This window comes from Danio rerio, chromosome 3 (assembly GCF_049306965.1).
Source record: "Danio rerio strain Tuebingen ecotype United States chromosome 3, GRCz12tu, whole genome shotgun sequence".
Lineage (NCBI taxonomy): Eukaryota > Metazoa > Chordata > Actinopteri > Cypriniformes > Danionidae > Danio > Danio rerio.
In genome coordinates, this window is record NC_133178.1 from 27,457,384 (window position 1) to 27,479,957 (window position 22,574).

Here is a 22,574-nt window from a genome sequence, read left to right on the forward strand (position 1 = left end):
GAATTAATAATAGGCTAAAAATCTGCAGAAATCTGCGGAATTCTGCACGCGCAGATTCCGTGTGGGCCTATCCATCGCCAATGGCCGAAAGACATCACAATGCTGACCCGTCGCAGCAGCAATTCGCTTGCAAAAAATACACACTTAGGGTGCTTTCACACCTGTTTTGTTCTGAAACAGGGATTAAAATTGTTACAAAGTTGAATTTTGCACTTGGTGCGGTTTGCATTCACATAGCCAAGTTTCTAAACGGACCAAAATAGCTAAAACAAGTCACGTGCGAGTAAACTCTCCTCACATTGGTCACAGTTTAACGGTTTATTTTGCCGAGTCCCATTCAGCCGTCAAGTGTCCTTATTTTAATTTATGATGATGAGCAGTAAGACATTATTAGCGGAAAGCTGCACTTCAATTTTGAATGGTGAAACCACAGACATCATCACCAAATCAGAGGTAAGACTTTCTCATACACAGCCTTGGCTAGAATTATGCAGCCAACATTATAGAGAGAAATAACAGATAAACTAAGACTGCAGTTTGGTCAATTTTCCTAACGGATAAGCAGCTCTCATTAATAGTTCAGCATGCTTTCACTTTCGTATTTGACATTAAATACACATTTACTGTGCCGCCCTACTCATCATTCTCTCTTCATATAGCCATATGCCTATTGCATATCCATAATACACTGTGATATAACTGGGCACTGATGGTTTTGCTTGCTCACTACAATCAATCCGCTCTAGAGTTTGTTTCAATTGAGCCGAGACCACCTCATTCAGGCAATCTCAGACCGATTGTTTTGGTGTGGAACTGAGCACGATTGCTGGATTCACATTTGCCGGACAAACCGCACCAACTTGGCAAACGCGCCATGTTCTGAAAAAAAAGTCTAGGTGTGAAAGCACCCTTAGGCTTCGTTTACACTAATACATTAAAATGGCATTTTAGAACAAAAACGATCCACGTTCAAACGGGTGTTTCATCTAGCATTTCTGAAAAGTCCTCCTTCCACACCACTGAAAACACACATCACGTGACCACACACACACTCTGTCATGCGCTGCAGCATATGCACACGTCTGAGCTCCAGGCAGTCAGGTGCTTTGAGCACAAAACCCCATCGGACAGTTAATCAAGGATGTACCGCTGGATTGCATCTCACTATAGTTGTTAAATGTGATATTCAATTAATCTTCACTCTATCTAACGACTCTTCAGTGTTTTGAATCCATCAGGTTACGTGTCACAGCGTCAGTACACTGCTTCAATCTTTCGCTTTCATGCTTGTACATAGTAATTTTAGCCAAAACCTCAGATACTATTGATTGGTTCCTGTTGGCTGTGCACCTTTTTTTACCAACTAAGTTTTTCGACACTATTATAACGACACAGATCACTCTGCCTATTGATGCCAGAGTCCCGCGGAAAAGGTGATTGAGAGGTGGTAATTTGTGTGTAACTTATCTTTATTTATTTATGATTTGGTTATGGGTAAAACAAAGACCAGGTGGGTCAGGTAGTTGAAACGGTAGGCTACAAATCATTACTAAGTTATGAATTAATTAATTATTCATAAATAATTAATTTCCATCACGATGTTTCACATTAGACATTGTACAATGCCAAATTGGTCGACATCACCCAACCCAAGCTGCCGATAATAAAAATAATAATAATAAACTGGATGAAACAAAGAATGATGGATGAGGGATTAATAGAAGTATGGATGTTTGTCGGTTTTGCCAGATTTTCATCATTGCCGAACACATCTTCAAAGGCCCAGCATGGAAAAACATGCTTTAGGTTCATCCCTGTAGATTTTACTCACTAGAGGTAGTGGCTGATGTTATGTGGCAGTGCTGTATGTTATTTGTGTCTAATATACGTGTTGACTATATAGAGCATTCATTAAGTGCTAACATTCAGCAAACATACAGTGTTTTTGTTTTTTTGTTCTAAAAGAGTGACACGGGTTCTCAGTGGTTAGCACTGTCGCCTCACAGCAAGAAGGTTGCTGGTTCGTGTCCCAGCTGTGCCAGTTGGCATCTCTGTATGGAGTTTGCATGTTCTCTCCGTGTTTGAGTGGGTTTCCTCCGGGTGCTCCAGCTTCCCCCACAGTCCAAAGACATGCAATACAGGTGATTTTAATCAATTAAATTGGCCATTGTGTGTGTGTGTGTGTGTGTGTGTGCGTGTGTGTGTGCGTGCGTGTGTGTGTGTGTGTGTGTGTGTGTGTGTGTGTGTGTGTGTGTGTGTGTGTGTGTGTGTGTGTGTGTGTGTGTGTGTGTGTGAATGAGTGTGTATGAGTGTTTCCCTGTACTGGGTAGCAGCTGGAAGGGTATCCGCTGTGTAAAACATATGCTAGATAAGTTGGCGGTTCATTCCGCTGCGGCGACCGCTGATTAATAAAGGGACTAAGCCAAAGGAAAATGAAGGAATGAATTCTAGAAGAGGCTGAATTCAACAGAAGCCAGAGTTTTGTTATTCATTAAGGCAGTTTTAAATCTAGAGTCACAGTTTGACCACATTATGTTGTACCATCTGTAAAGATCTAAGAAGTATGAATAACATTTCACAATGTTGATGTAGCATGTGCTAATATGCATGACTGTGCCAGATTCATTTATATAGAGTGCCTAATTGCTTGCCACTATTTCAATAGCACTGCATCATTTTCGGATTAATTGCTTATATTCAATGCATAAATAAGTAAAAATATTGTGGGCATAGACAGGCTGACTGGATTATGCAAGCAGGTGAAGCTAAAGATATTTTTGGTGCACTTTGCTTGCTGTGAATACTTTTCGAATATTGATGTTTAATACAGCACTATTGGTAATATTTTTCTGCATGATTTCCACTATTTAGCAATTGAATTATTGCAAAAAAATTGGTGTGAAAAAAAACATATATAAATATAATTAATTAACTCAACAGTAGGTCTGTCTTTAAAGGGAAAGTTCACCCAAAAATGGAAATTAGTTCTAAACAGGCAGTATTCGTGCATGTTGAATTGTTTAACCATTTAGTTTCCACCATATCATTCTTACATGGCAGGGCGCCACACCAAAATTCAGCTTCTCATTCGAAACCTTCAGCTGTTGCTGTTTTTTTTGCAGGTTATAATCACACCCAAACGTATTAAAGGGTGCTTTCACATCTGTTGTTTGGTTCATTTGGTCCAGACCAAATGCAACAAATTTTACATTGTAGCATTTTTCTGCCGTTTTTGGGTCCTTTTTACACCACACTGATTGCTTTGGTCCGACCCAGTTGAAAATAACCAAAATGCAGTCATGTGACAAAATCTACATCACTCATTGGCCAGATGTCATTGAACGTATTTCCTGAACTGCTTTCCGATTTGTCAGAATTACCGTTCGGGAAAATGCAAATCTAACTCCCGCAAGTAAACCGGCAGACACAAAATGTCGCTTTTTACTATGGAGGGATGACTAGAGCTGGCTTATTGTATCCCTGGTCATAGTATACTATATAGCAGGGATCACCAAACGTGTTCCTGTAGGGACGGTGTCCTGCAGATTTTAGCTCCAACCCTAATCAAACACACCTGAACAAGCTAATCAAGGTCTTACTATACTTGAAACACCCAGGCAGGTGTGTTGAAGCAAGTTGGAGCTAAACCCTGCAGGGCACCGGACCTCCAGAAATGAGATTGGTGACCCCTGCTAAATAGTTAAACGTAAATGAAGTGTGGCTGCGGCTGGAAAACAATGTTTGCAAACGGCGAAGGCGCATCGCAAGTCATTTCAGGAGGAGGCGTGAATTAATTTAGCTAAACTGCAACATGGTCATCTTCCGGAAAAATTACCCACGGTCCATTAGGTAATTCTTCAAGGAGGTCTCGGTACGCTTGTTTGGTCCGCTTTTGGTGCGCACTCGAGGGCGATTGCTTCATTCACTCCTGCCCAAACCGCACCAAGAGGGAAAACAAACTCTAGTGTGATTCAACTGAGCTAAATAAGGCAGGTGTGAAAATACCCAAAATGTAAGTGCATTATAACAGAGCGAACTTTTCTGTAATTGTAGTAGAGATGTGCGTTATTTGTTTAACCCTCACATGCTGACTGACTGACAGGGCTGCGCAATGCGTTAAAAATATAAACTATTTCGAAAGACAAATAAAGAAAAAGTAGTTATCATTTTATTATATATTAGTTATTACCTGTTTTTAATAGATTATAGCTCTTTATTAATAATGAGACATCAACTATTAAGGCACGGTGTGGCTCAGTGGTTAGCACTGTCGCCTCACAGCAAGAAGGTCGCTGGTTCGAGTCCCGGCTGTGCCAGTTGGCATTTCTGTGTGGAGTTTGCATGTTCTCCCCATGTTTGCATGGGTTTCTTTGGGTGCTCCAGTTTCCCCCACAGTCCAAAGGCATGTGGTATAAGTGAAATGGGTAAACAAAATGGGCTTTAGTCTATTAGTGTGTATGGGTGTCTCCCAGTGATGGGTTGCAGCTGGAAGGGCATCTGCTGTGTAAAACATATGGCGGAATAGTTGCCAGTTAATACAGCTGTGTTGACTAAGCAGAAGGAAAATAAATGAATGACTTTAAATCCATCATGGAATTTTTTATCCCCCCACAACCCCCCTGCCCTCTCTACCCCTCCCAAAATAAAAAAGTTTCAACTGAAGAATAAAAAAGACATGTAAAATTTTAACACGAGAAGATGAGAAAACGGACATCCTCTCTGCTTAATAAAACAAATGAATGGAAGCGTACTCACTCACTGTCTAACGGCGCACAATTATATGAGCATTAAGAGTGTTGCATTAGCATAAGCTTCATCTGTTAGCTTTCACGCTGCACGATCAATCCCTTTTTAATTTGACTGGATGTTTGATCTGGGCTGCTGCTGAAGGCTTGTTTCTAAACCAATGCTCACACGCGCTACAGCAAGCAGTTTTACGGCATCTAGTAAATACTGTGTAATTCAGACACTTGGAGAGAATAAATCCTGAATTCGCAGAAGATGATTTACTGAAAAGGACTGCGCTCACGGACATGCTGCTGAGCTCCAGATGTGAAGCTCAAAACATCCCCTGTAAAAGCAAATAGGGGTCGTCTTCTTTATTCGGGGATGTGTTTTTTTTTTTCTTTGCCGTTTACAATGTGCCCTCAACATGTTTTTGGTATTGCTTGACTGTGTGTAAGACACCGACCATTCATTTAGTGACACTAATTGCATGCTGTGACGTCAATAGATGGTCAGAAGTGAACATCTTTTATGTGTATCATGGATGAGTCAGAATCATTAGCTAATATCATTAGATAATGAACATCCTTAATGCATGCTCACAAATCTTCCAAGATATTGTAGAAAGCCTTTAATTTTTTCCTCCATTTTGTTTTTTTTTATCATGCTATGTACACTCAAAAAAGTATTTGCTGCTTGTTCAAAGTACTTATTTAAAATGAGCTGAATCAACACAATTCATGAGAGGTTTTTTGGACAACGTAATTGTTTTATGTTCAGTCCACTTGAATCTGTAAAACAATTAAGTTAACTTAATTGATTTGTGTTGGGACAACATGAAGGAATTGTGTGGAACCCAGCATTTTTTTTACAGTTTACTCTGGGTTCCTCACAATTAATTTGTGTTGGGACAACTTGAGGAAACTAGTTAATTATTTGTCACTTATTAATATTTAGTTACTTATTAGTTTTTACAAATTTAAGTGGATTGAACATAAAACAATTAAGTCATCCTCTAATTATCAAGAATTCAGGTCATTCTGAACAAACATCAAATGTAATTTTTTTAGCTTGATATACAGGGGTCAACATTGTCCTAGTATAAGAATGGGTGTTGTTCAATATTTTTAGGACAACTTTGATGAAAGGTGATGATCCAATTCAAATGTTGATATACTTATACATATTAAATCATATAGTAACATATTTAATTAAAATAAATAATAGTAATATTTATATATATATATATATATATATATATATATATATATATATATATATATATATATATATATATATATATATATATTCATTCTGCAATAACAGAACTCGTACAGCTTCTTCACCCTTCTATATTACTCCATCCACATAGTGATAGCAGATCAATAAACTCACTACAGTTTGACAAATATTGCTGCTGTTGGACAACATAATGTATTTTTCTGGGTTTTTTAATGTTAGATTGTAGTTGTTTAGATTGCATCTATGCACTTTATAAGGATAGTGTCTATTTTAAATATTTAGAGTTTATGACAGATATCGCGTCAACATACATTAGCCTGTCATACTGAACAGAGCAAAGACTGTTGATATTCTGCAACAAAATGGTGACAGAGACTGCATAATCAGCCCTAAGAGGAGAAAAACTTAGCGAGATTTCAAACTACAGCTGATCAAACCATTATAAAACAGTTCAGTGACTTTCTATGTCAGTAATGTTTTCTTTTGCTTTGGCTTTTTCAGGGCTAATTATTGTGATATCCCGATTGCAACAGAGAAATATTTACAAATGTTTCTAGACAGTTGTATGTTTCTAGAAAATCCCCTGTTTTGTCATCACTTTAGACTTTACGCTAGAGAATCATCCAAATACTAGCTCTAAAGTGATGCTTGTGAATTAGCAAGAGTTTCTACTGTTCTGATGTCAGCTGCAAATGTAAAGAAATGGAGGAAGAAAGTTCATCGTACAAAAAGATTTTTAGAATCTCGTGTTTGATTTACTTATATATATATATATATATATATATATATATATATATATATATATATACATACATACACATAATTATGCTGTCAAACTGTTGTATAAACACAATATATATATATATATATATATATATATATATATATATATATATATATATATATATATATATATATATATATATATATATATATATATTAGTGTGGTATAAAATTATTCACTTTGGCACAAAATAAAATAAATAAAATATCACAAAACTTGGCCAAATGATTAATTTTTTTTTTTTATTTAATTTAAAGAAAATAAACAAGTATTATGTAAGTCCGAAAAACAAACCTGAAAAAGAGTCAACATGACAATTTTGTACCTCATTTATCATATGAAAAAGACACGATTATAGTGCATACATAGATAAATATACAATTTAGTACATTCATTAATAGATAGAGTTCCATTCATTGTATGTACATTTAATGTATTTTGTTCAAAATGTTACAAAAAAAAAAGAAAATAAGGATTTAAGGACAGGAGTTATAATCTTGTCATTGACTTCTGCTAATCAACCTGGTAATGCATGACAAAAGACAGAAACAGGCAAAAATATAAACGGCAGTAACATTGTATCTCCTCTAAGGATAAAAGGTACAAAAAGCCATTTCAAAAGGTACATTTGTAACTGTACTGTACTTTATTTTGCCCTAAATAGTGTATAATATTGCCTTAAAGACAGCATATTAACACATAAAGCATACATTAGTACCTACATGATACATATTAGTGCACTGAAAATGTACTAATTAATGCTTCAGGGGAAAATAAAGTACCAAAATATGCCTTTTGAAACGTGACAGCTTTTATACCTATTTTCCAGAGAGTGTATGTTGTATCTGAAATGGCTGTGCTTCTCTTGTGTTCAGCTGCAGCAGTATTAAAGGCAAGATTAAACGGTACTGTACTCTGCTGTTTGTAACATGAAGGCATATTCAAGCAGATCTCTTCAAGGGAGGAGGGCATTTCATGTACTGTGTACAACCGGTAAATACTCAAGAGCTTGTCTAGCTGTCAGAATGAGGGGCCAACAGATGCTTCCGTACGAATATAGCAGTCTTCCCAGCAGTGTGTAAGTCATTTTTGTGTTTTCCCACCTGCCTGTATACCTCCACTATCTTTCGGCTGGAAAAAAGCTCCATTTCAACTGGATTTTATTTACAATCTCCAATTACCCTTCACTAAGGCTCAGCTTTGCTTTTCTTGTTCATTTCACTCTTGTAAGTCACATCCAAAAAGGGAATTCAACTAACATTCGGACCCCTCGCATTCATAGTTCACAAGGATTCTTTGATTAGAGTTTTCTGGTCAGAGCAAGGCCAGCTGTGGATGTGTGTCCTCTTAGCATTGCTCTTCTCCCAGAGACTCGGTGTTGTCTCCCTGGTCCACTGGAGCCGGTGGGGAACGCATTTTCCCACGACTGTTTCCGTGGCTGCTTCCGTGGCTTGGGTAAACATCTACCGAGCTGGAGATGGACTGGACAGATCTGTCACGGAAGTAGTGGAAGGTCTCGGGGTCCAGGAAGGTTTGCTCCTCGCGTAGGCCTTGCTCAAAGAGCTTCCGTTTGTGGCGAAACTCGATCACCGTCTTTGTGTAGGAGTTGAGGGTGGTGACGGAGGCGGCCATACAACAGGTGAACGAGCCCCAGGCCATACTGTCAAACAGACACGCATATAAAACAGGATGTTATTATACAAGATTTTATAAACTATTTATTTGGCATAGTGCATTGTTGAAAGATGGATGAGCACACAGACATATACACTGTGTCCTAACTACATGCAATGCAACAATGCATTGTAGATGGATGTAATTAAGTTTGTTTGGTTGTGTTGCATCTGGTGCGGACCACCAAATTGCTTGTAGCTGGAGTCTTGTCTGGATGGATGGATGGATTAATGGAAGGATCGGTGATAGATAGATAGATAGATAGATAGATAGATAGATAGATAGATAGATAGATAGATAGATAGATAGATAGATAGATAGATAGATAGATAGATAGATAGATAGATAGACAGACAGAGAGATGGATGGATGGATGGATGGATGGATAGATAGATAGATAGATAGATAGATAGATAGATAGATAGATAGATAGATAGATAGATAGATAGATAGATAGATAGATAGATAGATAGATAGAGGGATAGATAGAGGGATGGATGGATGGATGGATGGATGCTGTAGATGGATGAATTTAGGTTTGTTTGGTTTTGTTGCATTTGGTGCGCACCACCAAATTACTTGTAGCTGGATTCTTGTCTAGATGGCTGGCTGGATGGATGGATGGATCCATGGATGGATGGATACTGTAGATGGATGTATTTAAGTTTGTTTGGATTTGTTGCATCAGGTGCGGACTGCCAAATTACTTGTAGCTGGATTCTTGTCTAGATGGATGGATGGATGAATGGATGCTGTAGATGGATGAATTTAGGTTTGTTTGGTTTTGTTGCATCAGGTGCGGACCGCCAAATTACTTGTAGCTGGATTCTTGTCTAGATGGCTGGATGGATGGATGGATGGATGGATCCATGGATGAATGGATACTGTAGATGGATGTATTTAAGTTTGTTTGGATTTGTTGCAGATGGATGAATTTAGGTTTGTTTGGTTTTGTTGCATCAGGTGCGGACCGCCAAATTACTTGTAGCTGGATTCTTGTCTAGATGGCTGGATGGATGGATGGATGGATCCATGGATGAATGGATACTGTAGATGGATGTATTTAAGTTTGTTTGGATTTGTTGCATCAGGTGTGGACCGCCAAATTACTTGTAGCTGGATTCTTGTCTAGATGGCTGGATGGATGGATGGATGGATGGATACTGTAGATGGATGTATTTAAGTTTGTTTGGATTTTTTGCATCATGTGTGGACCGCCAAATTACTTGTAGCTGGATTCTTGTCTAGATGGATGGATGGATTGATAGTTACCGACACAAGAAATGTGTACCTAAACTTATTTATCCAACATAATTCTTCTAAATGTTGTCAGAACTTCATTAAAAAGGCTGTCTGAAATATTTCATTCTAAACAATGCTGCTGATTTATGAGCTTCCTAAAGCAGAATGGATAAATGATGCAATTGTTGTTGCAGGCTACTCAGGCTTGTTTTTTAGGTTGTCACTGTCAGTTATTTGTTGTTGATGATGTTAAGAGCTCATCTCTAATGTTTGTTTATAGTCACCATTGTTAAGGTCTGCATTTTTTGAGTCATAATAAAATGCTCTAATGCAAAATGTATTTTTTTTTTGTTCTGTAGAAGCACTTACTTTTAGAAAACTTACTTTTAATTAGTTAACTCTTTCTCAACCCATGTTATTTTCGTCTTTCATGGCCATCAGAATATTGTGTTGTGTAAAAATTCTGAACATAAAGAACTCCTTATCTGTTTATTTCATCCCCTTTTAGGCTAATTTTTTATGATCGTATACAGAACAAACTATCATCATACAATAACTTGCATAATTACCCTAACCTATACCTAGTTAACCTAATTACCTTAGTTAAGCCTTTAAATATCACTTTAAGCTGTATAGAAGTGTCTTGAAAAATACCTAGGAAAATATTATTTACTGTCATTATGGCAACAATAAAATAAATCAGTTATTAGAGATGAGTTATAAATTTTTATAAACTATTATATTTAGAAATGTGTTAAAAAAAATCTCTCTGTTAAACAGAAAACGGGGAAAAAATAAACAGGGGGGCTAATAATTCTGACTTTAACTATATATATATATATATATATATATATATATATATATATATATATATATATATATATATATATATATATATATATATATACTAAGCTATATGGCAGAAATCTCATGTTATAAGTCATCTTGAAAAGCTGATAACATTATATACAGTATATCACCATATAGTACATTTTCTCTCCCTTTTAATAAAAAGCAAAGTACATACTTGAAAATATACAAATTTATATGTAAACATATATCTCACTTTAAGAATGTGGAATGTAATGAAATACACAACACTTATCAAAAACTAATCATTACAGGGCCAAGATAAAATATTTATAAATAAAAATTAAAATGTAAACATTGAACTTTTATGATTACAACTTTCTCATGATGCTGTTATTCATGTTTTTGTCTGGATCTTTGTAATGACGTGTAATATTGTGCTCATAAATTATGAAAAGTTATTACCATAAACAATATATTTTGAACATCACAGTACAAATGATAAAGCAGAATATGAAACGATAGACTATTTTGTTTTTCGTTTTTTCTATATGATTCTGATTCTATTCTGATTTTTTCTATATATATTAAAATTATAATAAAATTATCATATTGCACAGCCCATCACATTGAAACAAGTTTAGATAGCTGTTGTAATACAGACAGGGCCATTTCTCATATTGGTCTGCTTTGTAATTTGCACTATTGTCCTTTTTTAGTACACTACCTGACAAAAGTCTTGTCGCCAATCCCAGTTGTAAGAGCAACAAATAATATATTGACTTTTAGTTGATCGTTTGGAAAAGTGGCAGAAGGTAGATTTTTCCGATGAATCGTGTTGAACTGTTAAATTGGGATAATCATTAAGATTCGCAAATACTGCAGAAGACCTATTGGAACCCGCATGGAGCCAAGATTCTCAATCCATCAAATTTGGTGATGGAAAAATCATGGTTTGGGGTTACATTCAGTATAAGACATGTGAGAGATCTGCAGAGTGAATGGCAACATCAACAGCTTGAGGTATCAAGACATTTGGGCTGCCCATTACATTACAAACCACAGGAGAGGGCAAATTCTTCAGCAGGATGACGCTCCATCTCATACTTCACCCTCCACATCAAAGTTCCTGAAAGCAAAGAAGGTCAAGGTGCTCCAGGATTGGCCAGGTCAGTCACCAGACATGAACATTATTGAGCATGTCTGGGGTAAGATGGAGGAGGCATAGAAGACGAATCCAAAGAATCTTGATGAACTCCTTGGGGTCCTACAAGAATGCTTTCTTTGCCATTCCAGATAACTTAATGAATAAGTTAACGGAGTCATTGCCGAGATGTATGGATACAGTTGTTCAAGCTCATGGGAGTCATATACAATAGTGATTCTTTTTCCACTGCACCATGGCTTTATGTTCTGTTAAGTTACAAGTCTTTTGTCTGAGCAAAGTCAGATCTTACTGTCCTAATTAAATAATTAAAAATCAAGGCATGATCATGTTCTATTTTGGAAAAATAAGCCTAATCTAGAGGCCTTTTGCTTTTCATATAAGCCACTTCTGATACTAAATGATCAACTAGAAATCAAGTTTATATTTGTTCCTGAAACGTGGATAGGCGACAATACTTTTGTCAAGTAGTGTACGTATTGGTTGTGTTTTGGTTATAAAAATTGTTGTCACTTTTCAAATTGCCACTTTTGCACTTGTTATAAATGTATTTTTAAATGCAAAAAGGCTCTCATTTAAAATTTGTAAAATTGCATTAGATTTTATGCAGGTGAGCAATGCTTCTGTCACTCGTTCGTCTGCTTCTTTACTTTTTTGGGTATAAACACTTAATTATTTCAAATGATGCATAATAGTGTGCTATACTATAATGGAGTAAATCTGTGGAATGACAGGACATGTGAAAGAAGGGTTGCCATACATGAGGAAAAGATATGTCAATTGTGATCAAGGAGTGTTAAATGTTACATTAGTTACAGTAATTTAACATTTAACACTTTTTCGGTTAATAGGCTACAACTTGGTTGAGGAAGATGTAGTTTCCATTACAACATATCATTAGACAAATGTGACATTTTGCATTTATAAATGATCAAACACAAATTTGTTAAACTAGTATTTCCTTCGTGACTCAGGAGACTCTTTCTACAGGTTACATCATTACACAAGTAGGTTCTAGAAATCACAGAATCACACACCCAGACATTCAAAGAAATGAGTACTTTTATATTTTCTGTGAAAAATACATATTCGTGTATCTGCAAAGAGATTATAGAAAATGCTTTACCATAATTACAATGTCCACACCCTTTTGTCAACTGTTTTTTTTTCAAGCTGTCCATTCATAATTGAGAATTAGAATCAAGTAAAAAGGGCATATTAATTCAGCAATCAATTTATTTAAAAACTATATGTTCTCTATGTTCATAAGTTTTTCTTTTCACCGGCAGTGTAAAAGTTGCGTTTCCCAAAAAAGTGACTGTGATTTATAGACTGCAGATTACCTTTGGTTTCCAATTGGAGCCCATGAGAGTGCCGTATTTGTACTTGTGAGCTGGGGAAATTAAACCTTGAAGCTGAAGGGTTTAAACAAGCTCAATCTTCAATTACCCTTTGATTTTCAGATTTTTACCATTCAGTAAGGTAGTACAGAAACGGAGGTGGGGGGAAAAAAAACAAGAAATTGGCCAGATGGCAGAGGACAAATGAAGCAATTTTAGCCTAGACTAATGGATGCCAGGCAAGCATCTGTGGTAATTCAGCCAATGTAAATACCACTTTCATGCCTGTCAGAACCCCAGTGCATGTCTCTTATATCCAAGTGCCAAAATAACACAAATCATTTGCTGGGAGATCCAATACCGCCATTCCCTCTCTGGTCTAACAGACAGGCATGGTCCCAAAAAATTAAATGATGGTGACTCACTCCAAAACAAAATTCACTGTAGGGCTGATACGCAACATAAAACAACACTGAAAAAGTTTCCATTTCAGACTTTCGCAGTTAAAGCACCAACTCTGTTCTTAAAAGTGACACAAACAGGGTCACTGTATACTGATACCACTTTTTTTGGTTCCAATTTAGCATTCCAAAGATGATCTGATCTGCAATATATGTGATCTTAATTATGTTTAGTCATGTGACAGTATACATGTAATTGTACATTTTCTCTGTGTGTGTGTGTGTCACAGGATCAAAATGTGGGGGTGCTAGAGAGTAGCACATGGAGTATGATTACATCTGTGTCATGATTTTGGAATAAATCTTCAAAAACTTTGTTGTTTTCATTTAATTTGATAATATTGCAAAGTTTACACATTAACCAGGAATAAACCTATAAACACTGTCAAAAAGACACCACTTTAATAAGCCTGGGTTGTATACACTAGATATCGCATATGGACCCTAAACATGCGTCACTACCGCTGCCAAATTTGTAAAGAGCTCCCAGGACAAATGTCATTCCATTGAAATTATTCAAGACTAAAGCCAATCTGAAGATGCTGGACATTTGCGCTATGTACGGGTGTAGTAACGAACAAACAAAGAAAACAAAGCATATAGGCATTTCATAGGTAAGGTTTCAGTTTTTACGATTTTGTACGTTACAAACTTTTTTGCTCAACAAGTAACGTCATTGAAGGTAATAGTCACTGCACTGACCATAAAGAGCAAAGCAGCACCAACTCACACTAAATACTAGGCTTATGCTAGTTTGGTTGAATAAAATCAGCGAACAATGTAAAATAAATATGTCAAATGGACGCTAATGCCAGAAACTTGTATTATCGTCGGCTAAGTGAAGTAACGTCTAGTAACTTATAAGGGTCCCTGATAACATAACAAAGCCTGCACCTCAATGTGCATACACCCTAAATTATTGAATATTACAAATGTTATATACCATTTAGATCAGAAATGGATGTGCACATTGAGACACAGGGATATCGATGGTTCACACAAGTCATTCATAACGGAGATTCATTCGCAAACAAATCGCTCCATCCGTTAGAATGAGAGGTGAAAGCAGGAGAAGGGTTTTGGTTCAGGACACAGATTAGATCAAATTCAACAGGGAGGAAGAATAATACATTTCCATGCACACAAACACATGCTCAAGGAAAAAACCCCCGATCATAGATATATGCATATACGTGTACATAACTTGAGCTCCAGATGGCCAGTCCTCCACTGCACCTTGGTCTCACATTCATTTCAAAGGAGCGCTACCCTGTACTAAAATGGTAACTCTATTGACGCATTCCTTCCGGTAGACAACAGTAGGCAACATCTAATGTAAATATCTATGGCCAGGGGCTAGCCAATGCTAACATCTGCAGGCAAGCTAACACAAACTTTGAGCCTAGAACAGTGTTTCTCAACCATTTTCCTGGAGGACCACCAGCTCTGCACATTTTCCCTGTCTTCTTAACCAAACACACCTGATTCAGATCATCAGCTCATTAGCAGAGACTGAAAGACCTGTAATAGGTGTGACAGACAAAGGAGACATCCAAAACATGCAGTGCTGGTGGTCCTCCAGGAACGTGGTTGAGAAACACTGGTCTAGAAAATCAAAATGTGGCCTCTCTGTACAAATGTGTCAAATATGGAGCAATCGCTCGTTTTATCTTTTTATTTTTTATGTCTAATCATCTTGTTTTATCCCGCCTCTTTTAACAGCACCAAACGAGAGAATGTTGCATGTTCAATATCAACTGTGACCGTGGCTTTAGGGTGTTTCTGTCTAAAGCTTGTGGAAATAAGGCCCATGATTAACTGTCAGTTTCTATGCCTTTGACCATAACATTGTAACACCACTTCATTTCACAATGCACACCTTTGGCACTGAAATGTGGCATTCACTTTTTGAATTGTAACTTTTTAAGATTAAAAGGTGACTAACTTAAAAGTGAAGTGTGAAGACTTGACCCGAAGTTAAAAACAATGATAATAACCTGAGGCTCAGCACAGTGTGAATAGTCCAAGTGTCTGAAAAAGATTCTAAACTGAATACAAAAGCATAGTTCACATGGAAGACTTTTGTAAAGGTCAATGTTTCTGTACTGCAAGCCTCTAAATATTGTGATGTTCTTAACAGGATGTCAGTGATCAGTAGGAATATATAAGGATGATTTAATTTCTTTAGGTAATTATCTGTTCTCAAGCAAGAAATTATTTTTTTCAAGTAAAGAAGTTTATGCTTTTTTATTTATTTATTTATTTTTTAAGACACATTAATCAAATAATAAATGGGTCCCATTTAATATCAGGTAGTCTTATCTTAACTATGTACTTATCTATGCATCAAAAATAAATAAAATGTACTAACTGTGTTCATAATGTACTGCAGAACACTTCTTGTGCTCTTGAAAATGTGGCGATCACAGAAATAAACTACATTTATTATATTACATGAAGAAATGCTTATTTTAGAGTTTAGTTCTCAATACTACTGGGATACTGATTTTTTGAATGAATGCAGCCTTAGGCATACGCTTCTGGTGATCGTCTTTCAAAATTATGAATAAAACATTAAAATATAATATATTACATTGCTGCAGTTTTACTCTAAATAGTCCAAATGACAGATATATGGGTCAATGTGGCCTAGAGTACAGTGAGATACTGAGGAAACCATTTCTCATATGTTTCCCCCCCTTTATGTAGTCCGTTATGTGGGAAAGAGAGCACTTATATTGGAGAAAGTGAAGCTGAAATGAGAAGGATCCACTAGAGCCAGATTCATTTATCCGAGAATGAGGAGCAGACCCCAGCACATCTGTGACTCCTGAAGATGCCTTGGTGAATTATATAACACAGCATAGAGGCAATAGTGAGACCAGCTCTAGAGAATTCCATTGAAATATTGATCAGGAGCTACTAAGGGTGAAAATATAGAGTTTGATTTGGTCACAAGCAGAATGGCGCTACTTCTTCTTTGAATATGAGGATAGATGAATGAAATATATGAATTTGCTGCGAAAAAACAGCATGTACACTCACTTTTGAGTCTTTTGAAGTCGTATAGGGGACTTTATGATGATCATTAGCTAGAAGTTTTCTATCAATATTCACTGTCACTATATTAAAAAGAGTCGCCATTTTATTGAGTAAAAACCTTTTTTCTCTCTCTCTTTGTCATTTAAAAAAAATGTGCATTCACATTTTGAAGTTTTAAAGCAGTTTTTAATCTGTTTATTTTGTGTGATAATTTTTTTAAGTATTCTAATAAGGCTAACATTTGTTATTAAAATCTGTACAAATATAAAAAGTAAACTTTAATGTATATAAATATATTTTAAAACATTACTCCAGTATATAGTGACAAATGCAGCTTTAGTTCTTAAAAAATACATGATCAGTATTGAAAATTGTTGCTGTTTAATGAGTTTGAATTATGATGAATCTTCGAGGGCAGCACAGTGGCGCAGTGGATAGCACAATCGCCTCACAGCAAGAAGTTTGCTTGTTCGAGCCTCGGCTGGGCCAGTTGACATTTCTGTATGGAGTTTGCTGCGTGTTCTTGCATGTTTGCGTGTTCGTTTTCCTCTGGGTGCTCCAGCTTCCCCCACAAGTCCAAAAACATGCTCTATCGGTGAATTGGGTAGGCTAAATTGTCTGTAGGGTATATGTGTGAATGAGTGTGTATGGATGTTTCCCAGTGATGGGTTACAGCTGGAAGGGCATTCGCTGCATAAAACATATGCTGGATAAGTTGGCGGTTTATTCCACTAAGGCGACCCCACATTAATAAAGGGACTAAGCCGAAAAGAAAATGAATGAATGTACATGTTTAATTTATGTTGACTTTTTGAATGCTGTTTGATGTATTTATGATTTTTTTTTTTCAGAATTCTTTGAATATAGTTTTTTTATTGATAGGAATATTTTATTGCCACTATTGATCAAATATAATTCAGTGTTCTTCCTAAATTACACAATATTAAAGGGCACCTTTTTTATCCCTTTTTCAAGATTTAAGAGAAGTCTTTTGTGTCTCCAGATTGTGTCTGTAAAGTTTCAGCTTAAAACACTCATCAGATTATTTATTATACCTTTACAAACATTAGAACGTTCTGCTCTGAACACAATGTAGTGGTTTTTGCTGCCTGTGCCTTTAATGCTGGTTCTCCCTGCCCACCGTTCCCATGTGTCTGTCAGAGGTTGCCTCAATCTCCACCTTGGTTGCGTCAGATAAACTGCGCAGTGACAAATATGAAGGAAGCAGATCTAATGTAACGTTTGTGAGAAATACTACAGTAAAAACTTTTCCAATGATTATCTGTTGTATTTGTGTGGAGTTAATTCAAGCCTTAAGCACACGTGTAACTTTGCACTGCAGCGTTTTATACCGTCTTTAACTTACTTTATTACAAACATGCACTGTCTTAAAACCTTTTAAACTTGTAAAACTCATTCTTGATAACATTTGATGATCATTGATGAAAACAGAGAGCTGAACAGATCTTTTAATCCCAGTAGCTGTGCGCACGTCCTGTCTTGTTGATGTGATTATACGCATTACTATGGAGACAGGTTAATCCACAGCAGTCAATCAATTTGGTGGGCAAGAAATCTGAACTCCTACGTTGGCTGCTGTAGGCCTCAAAATGGGAGGGATTTTAATCTATTATAATGTCAGGAAAAAAAAAAGACTTCTTGTTTTTATACTACTCCAGTATGACTGTGGACACACTATACCTGCACACACTTCTATCCAAACAGCTTTAAAAAGATTATTTTTAATTATAGGTGCCCTTTAAGACCTTTTTTATTTTTAATAATAACAATTAATTGTCTTATATTTATCCAGCAGGTTCCTTCTGACGATGCAAATATGATCAGTATCAAAGATGCTCACCAGAATGACCAGCCATAGTCCCATGTGTGAGGCCTCCAGTCTTCAGGTCCCAAGCTGACTGTAATCTGGAACACTTGTGTGTACATCATGTGGGCCACCATTCCCAGAAGACCTGTTGAGTAATCCACATGTCCAGTAAGTGTTTTGCTCATTTCATGTCACATCATACCTGTATAATTTTATTGAAAAGCAAAATCCCCTTTAATGTTCCATAGAAGAACAGCATGGTCTTGGAATAAAGAGGAGAAAATTATTAACCCTTATGTATGTGTTCTATATTTATCAAACTGAGTACACATTTGCGTCATAGAGATGGTATAAGGACACTCAAAATACAGATTTACAGTTCTATCCAACAAACAGTATTATTAACTTTTGATCCACTGGATTACAAGACCAAATCCCTGCATATGTCCAGGTAGAACCTGTTCCTATTAGCCTTACAGTACGGTCAGTGAAGTATGCTGGGTGAAGCAAGTGTCAAGGCCTCAAACGCTACAGCTGAGGGATGAATGAGTTTGCGATATTATGAAACGGCGTAACTGCAAATCCTCACTTGCATAACATTTGCTTTTTTTAGCCCATGTTACTTAAAATAAAACCTGTTACTCTATTGGCAAACCTATCATTCATAGACAGACAGACAGACATTGGCTGATTCTCCACATGTGTTCTTAAGCGATCTCACGTCCTCGTGTTATTATGTAACATCATCATCAACCTCCAAAGTTCAATTCCAATACTCAAAACAGAGGATGTGTAAAAGAACCCGGATGCGTTCTTGATATCAAGGATGCATCAAATATAGTCTTGAGCGGAGAATTCGCTCTCAAAGAAGTCACTGTCGCTAACTAAAGGAGGTGGGAATCACAGTGTTTTATGTATCTTTTTTTTTTTTTTAATTCAGATATTTAACTTCTTTATCACGGAAGTTTCCTTAAATGAGCCAGTGATAGTAAACATTAATAAGAATATTGTAACAAAGGCAGAAACACATTAAGGGTGTTTATTAGCTGAAATTCATAGTAAAATTACGTTAATTTCTATTGTGCAAAGTATCTTTGTAAGGCTTTTGGATGTTTATATATAATATAAAACATGTTTTGTACATATATATATATATAGTAAGTACATATATCTAGAAAATGATTGTCTAAATTATTTTTCGTTTGAAAACCTGTAAAGATCATGTGACCATAATAATGCAGAATCTTATTCATCGTTTTTATTATTTCTCTTATTTCTGTGTTCTTGCGGTCTTCCAAGTTCAATCTATTGAGGTGAATTAACAAGAGAATGCGAGTCCATTCTCTGCATTTTGGGAATTGAGAAACAGCCAAGCTTTCTGACATGTTTATATTCATTTTTAGACAACACATCACCAATGTTCTGGAACTTTAGGAATAACCCTGATTTTCAAGCACCACAAATAATAAATAATATTTGATATTTTGACGCCAAAATGCTTTAAATAACAATACTGTATTTGAAATTTGAAAGAAAATGTATCAGACATTTCTTAAACAAACATTAAAATCTAAATATTTAATTCATTGTATTAAAAACATCAATCCAGAGAAACTGAAGACTCTTTAAGTGGTCAGTTCATTTTTTGTACAATAATGTCAATGTGTCAAGCACTAAGAAAGAAATAATTCATTACAGATACACATAGCCAGATCTATATAACCTACAGTCTTACAGAAATTATACTTTAAAGAGGCATTAAAGTAATATTTGAAAAATGACAACATTGTCAAACCAACAAACACTTGCAATAAGGAGATTGTCTAGTAATTATAGTGGAGATATCAAAAAGAGCTAAAAATAGTTATAAACATATAAACATTATTTGGCAAAATTTGATTTGTGCACATTTAAAATTAAACTGTAATTATCGTAATATCACTGAGCTCATCTGTTGACATTTTGCTTATGCAAACAGGCACATTTGACCAGATGTTGTCATTAATCTTGTATAATTTTTGATATTCGGAGGAAAGTCTGCAGCACATTTATGCATAATTTTTTTAATGTAGCAGCTTTTTATTTATTTTCTGGTACCTTGAGTATTTTTACTGTTGTACCTATAAATTATCAGATGAATTTACACCAAAATACTGTTATGACTGAGATGTCAGCAGCTAAAGCTTTTGGGAATACTTTTGTCTTCCTTTGACAAGTTTAAAGCCTATTTATTTTATCCTAAACCATGTTAAACTGCTGTCAGCTAGATGGATGATTTCTCTCATCTCTCTCTCTCTCTCTCTCTGTTGCAGCTGGAATTAAAGAGGAGCATTAAGGCCCCAAATGAAAAGGGCTATTGGGTATTCAGCAAATCAAATAATCAAAAATTCAAAAAGCAGCAGCTGTTCTGGCTTTATAAATGTGAGGGTTTACCCACAATGCATCTGATATTAAGTAAAACGTTTAATTCTGTGAAATATTGTTTTATAAATCTTATGTTTTTTTTTTTAAATAAAATGTAATGGAAAAGCTGAAGATTTAGAAGTGGAGTTTGCATGTTCTCCCTGCGTTCACATGGGTTTCCTCCGGGTGCTCCGGTTTCCCCCACATTCCAAAGAAATGCGGTACAGGTGAATTGGGTAGGCTAAATTGCCCGTAGTGTATGAATGTGTGTGTGTGTGTGTGTGTGTGTGTGGATGTTTCCCAGAGATGGGTTGCGGCTGGAAGGGCATCCGCTGCGTAAAAATGTGCTGGATAAGTTGGCGGTTCATTACGCTGTGGCGACCCCTGATTAATAAAGGGACTAAACCGACAAGAAAATGAATGAATGAATGCCTGTTTGCTTTGTAAATGTTTTTTATTTTATTTTTGCATAAAGCGCTATAGAAAAAAATTTACTTGACCTGAAAACAGCGTTGCCTTTAAATAAACTTTTACCCCTGTAAAAGACTTCCACTTTTGATCAATTTAGTGTGTCCTTGCTAAATTCAAGCAGGCCTACTTTTTTCTTTCATCCTTTTCAATCCTTTACCTGAAAATGCGGTCATTGTGAAAGTCGTAATGAGACCAAACATAAGAACGAGGCTGTGTGTTTCTGTATGAGTGATAAAAGTAATGAAGTAATGCACAATTTATTTTCTCTAAGTGTGAGGTGGGGACATGGGTGGAGGCCTACCTGACAGCACGGTGAAGACTGCGGCGAAGGCGTTCAGTTTGAGTCCATCGATCACATTACTGGAGTGAAAAAGCTCCAGGCACATCAGACTGAAGCCAACGACCAGCAGCATGATGTATAGCACCTCAGACACAACTGACAGCCAAAGGACACCTGCAATACACACACACATACACAGGCACACTGGTGAGCAAAGCGCTCAGCTCCTGCTCCATAATTCTCTTTGCCGCTTTTATTCACGCGATTAGATTCAAGTGGAATTTTAGCAACTCGCCCCCTGCTAATAAAACAGACATGGGCTGGACATATTTCTGCATATCACATGCACTGTAAAAGGTGTTTTTTTACTTTGCTTAAAAAAGTGAGTAAACCTGTTGCAGTTAAAGGGGACAAGCTGACTTTACCTAAAAAAACAAACTTTGTAACTTGGAATTATGTTGATTAAACTTAATTTTTATAATTATGCACAAAGTTTTGTCATTTACTTAATGGTGCTGTAAGTACGTTTTTGACTCTTCTAAAGCATTAAAATACCATAATATATTTGCAGATATTTATTTATAGATTAATGTGTTTTCTGTGCCAGATCACCATCTTTGTTTTGGTTTCTTTTAACCTGCCCAATGCCAGTTTAGCCAATTATATTTCAGCATCCTCAGGTGCCTTGGTAGAAAACTGCCTAGTTCATTCATTCATTCATTTAAGAAGGCTCTCAAAGCATGCATCCGTGACCGAAATGCGACCTCCGTTGGACAGTAGCAGACTCGGAAATGAGACGCAGATTCAGAGCTCCACATGCGATTATTAATTATCAAATAATATAAATATTACAAGCATAAACATTAGGTGAGCAGGTTACATTGTAATCGCGTGTCCTAACAACATGCTAACACCACTTGCAGTGATGAGCAATTTGGCTGTTTGAACCAGACGAAACACGACAGAAATTTAAATACAGCCATTCAGAAGCACAGACTATACACTTACTAATGATATGGTAAGCTTTATAATCTAATTAATACACATCAAACCTCTTTAACATTATGAAATGTAGATGCTGAATCACTGATATGTGTTGGTTTGCAT

The 22,574-nt window shown here is 36.2% G+C and overlaps 1 protein-coding gene and 1 long non-coding RNA gene across 4 annotated transcripts in view; one reads left to right on the forward strand and one right to left on the reverse strand.

The window, feature by feature from the left end:
- The window catches only part of si:dkey-20j1.2, an 82,829-nt gene extending 61,983 nt beyond the window's left edge, over nucleotides 1–20,846 (forward strand). Inside the window, exons 4-5 of one of the 2 annotated variants that reach the window (NR_170144.1) lie at nucleotides 18,302–18,481; nucleotides 20,626–20,846. This is a non-coding gene — a long non-coding RNA (si:dkey-20j1.2). Of the gene's footprint in view, nucleotides 1–18,298; nucleotides 18,482–20,625 lie in introns of both variants that reach the window. The other variant, NR_170143.1, reaches the window with a different exon arrangement.
- Nucleotides 1–22,574, reverse strand: part of gsg1l (gsg1-like) — a 74,848-nt gene that overhangs the window by 35,104 nt on the left and 17,170 nt on the right. Inside the window, 3 exon segments of one of the 2 annotated variants that reach the window (NM_001039976.1) lie at nucleotides 7,065–8,411; nucleotides 18,347–18,458; nucleotides 21,489–21,641. In NM_001039976.1, the coding sequence (NP_001035065.1) occupies nucleotides 8,099–8,411; nucleotides 18,347–18,458; nucleotides 21,489–21,641 (578 nt within the window). In that variant the 3' untranslated portion in view covers nucleotides 7,065–8,098. 2 annotated transcript variants of the gene reach the window in all.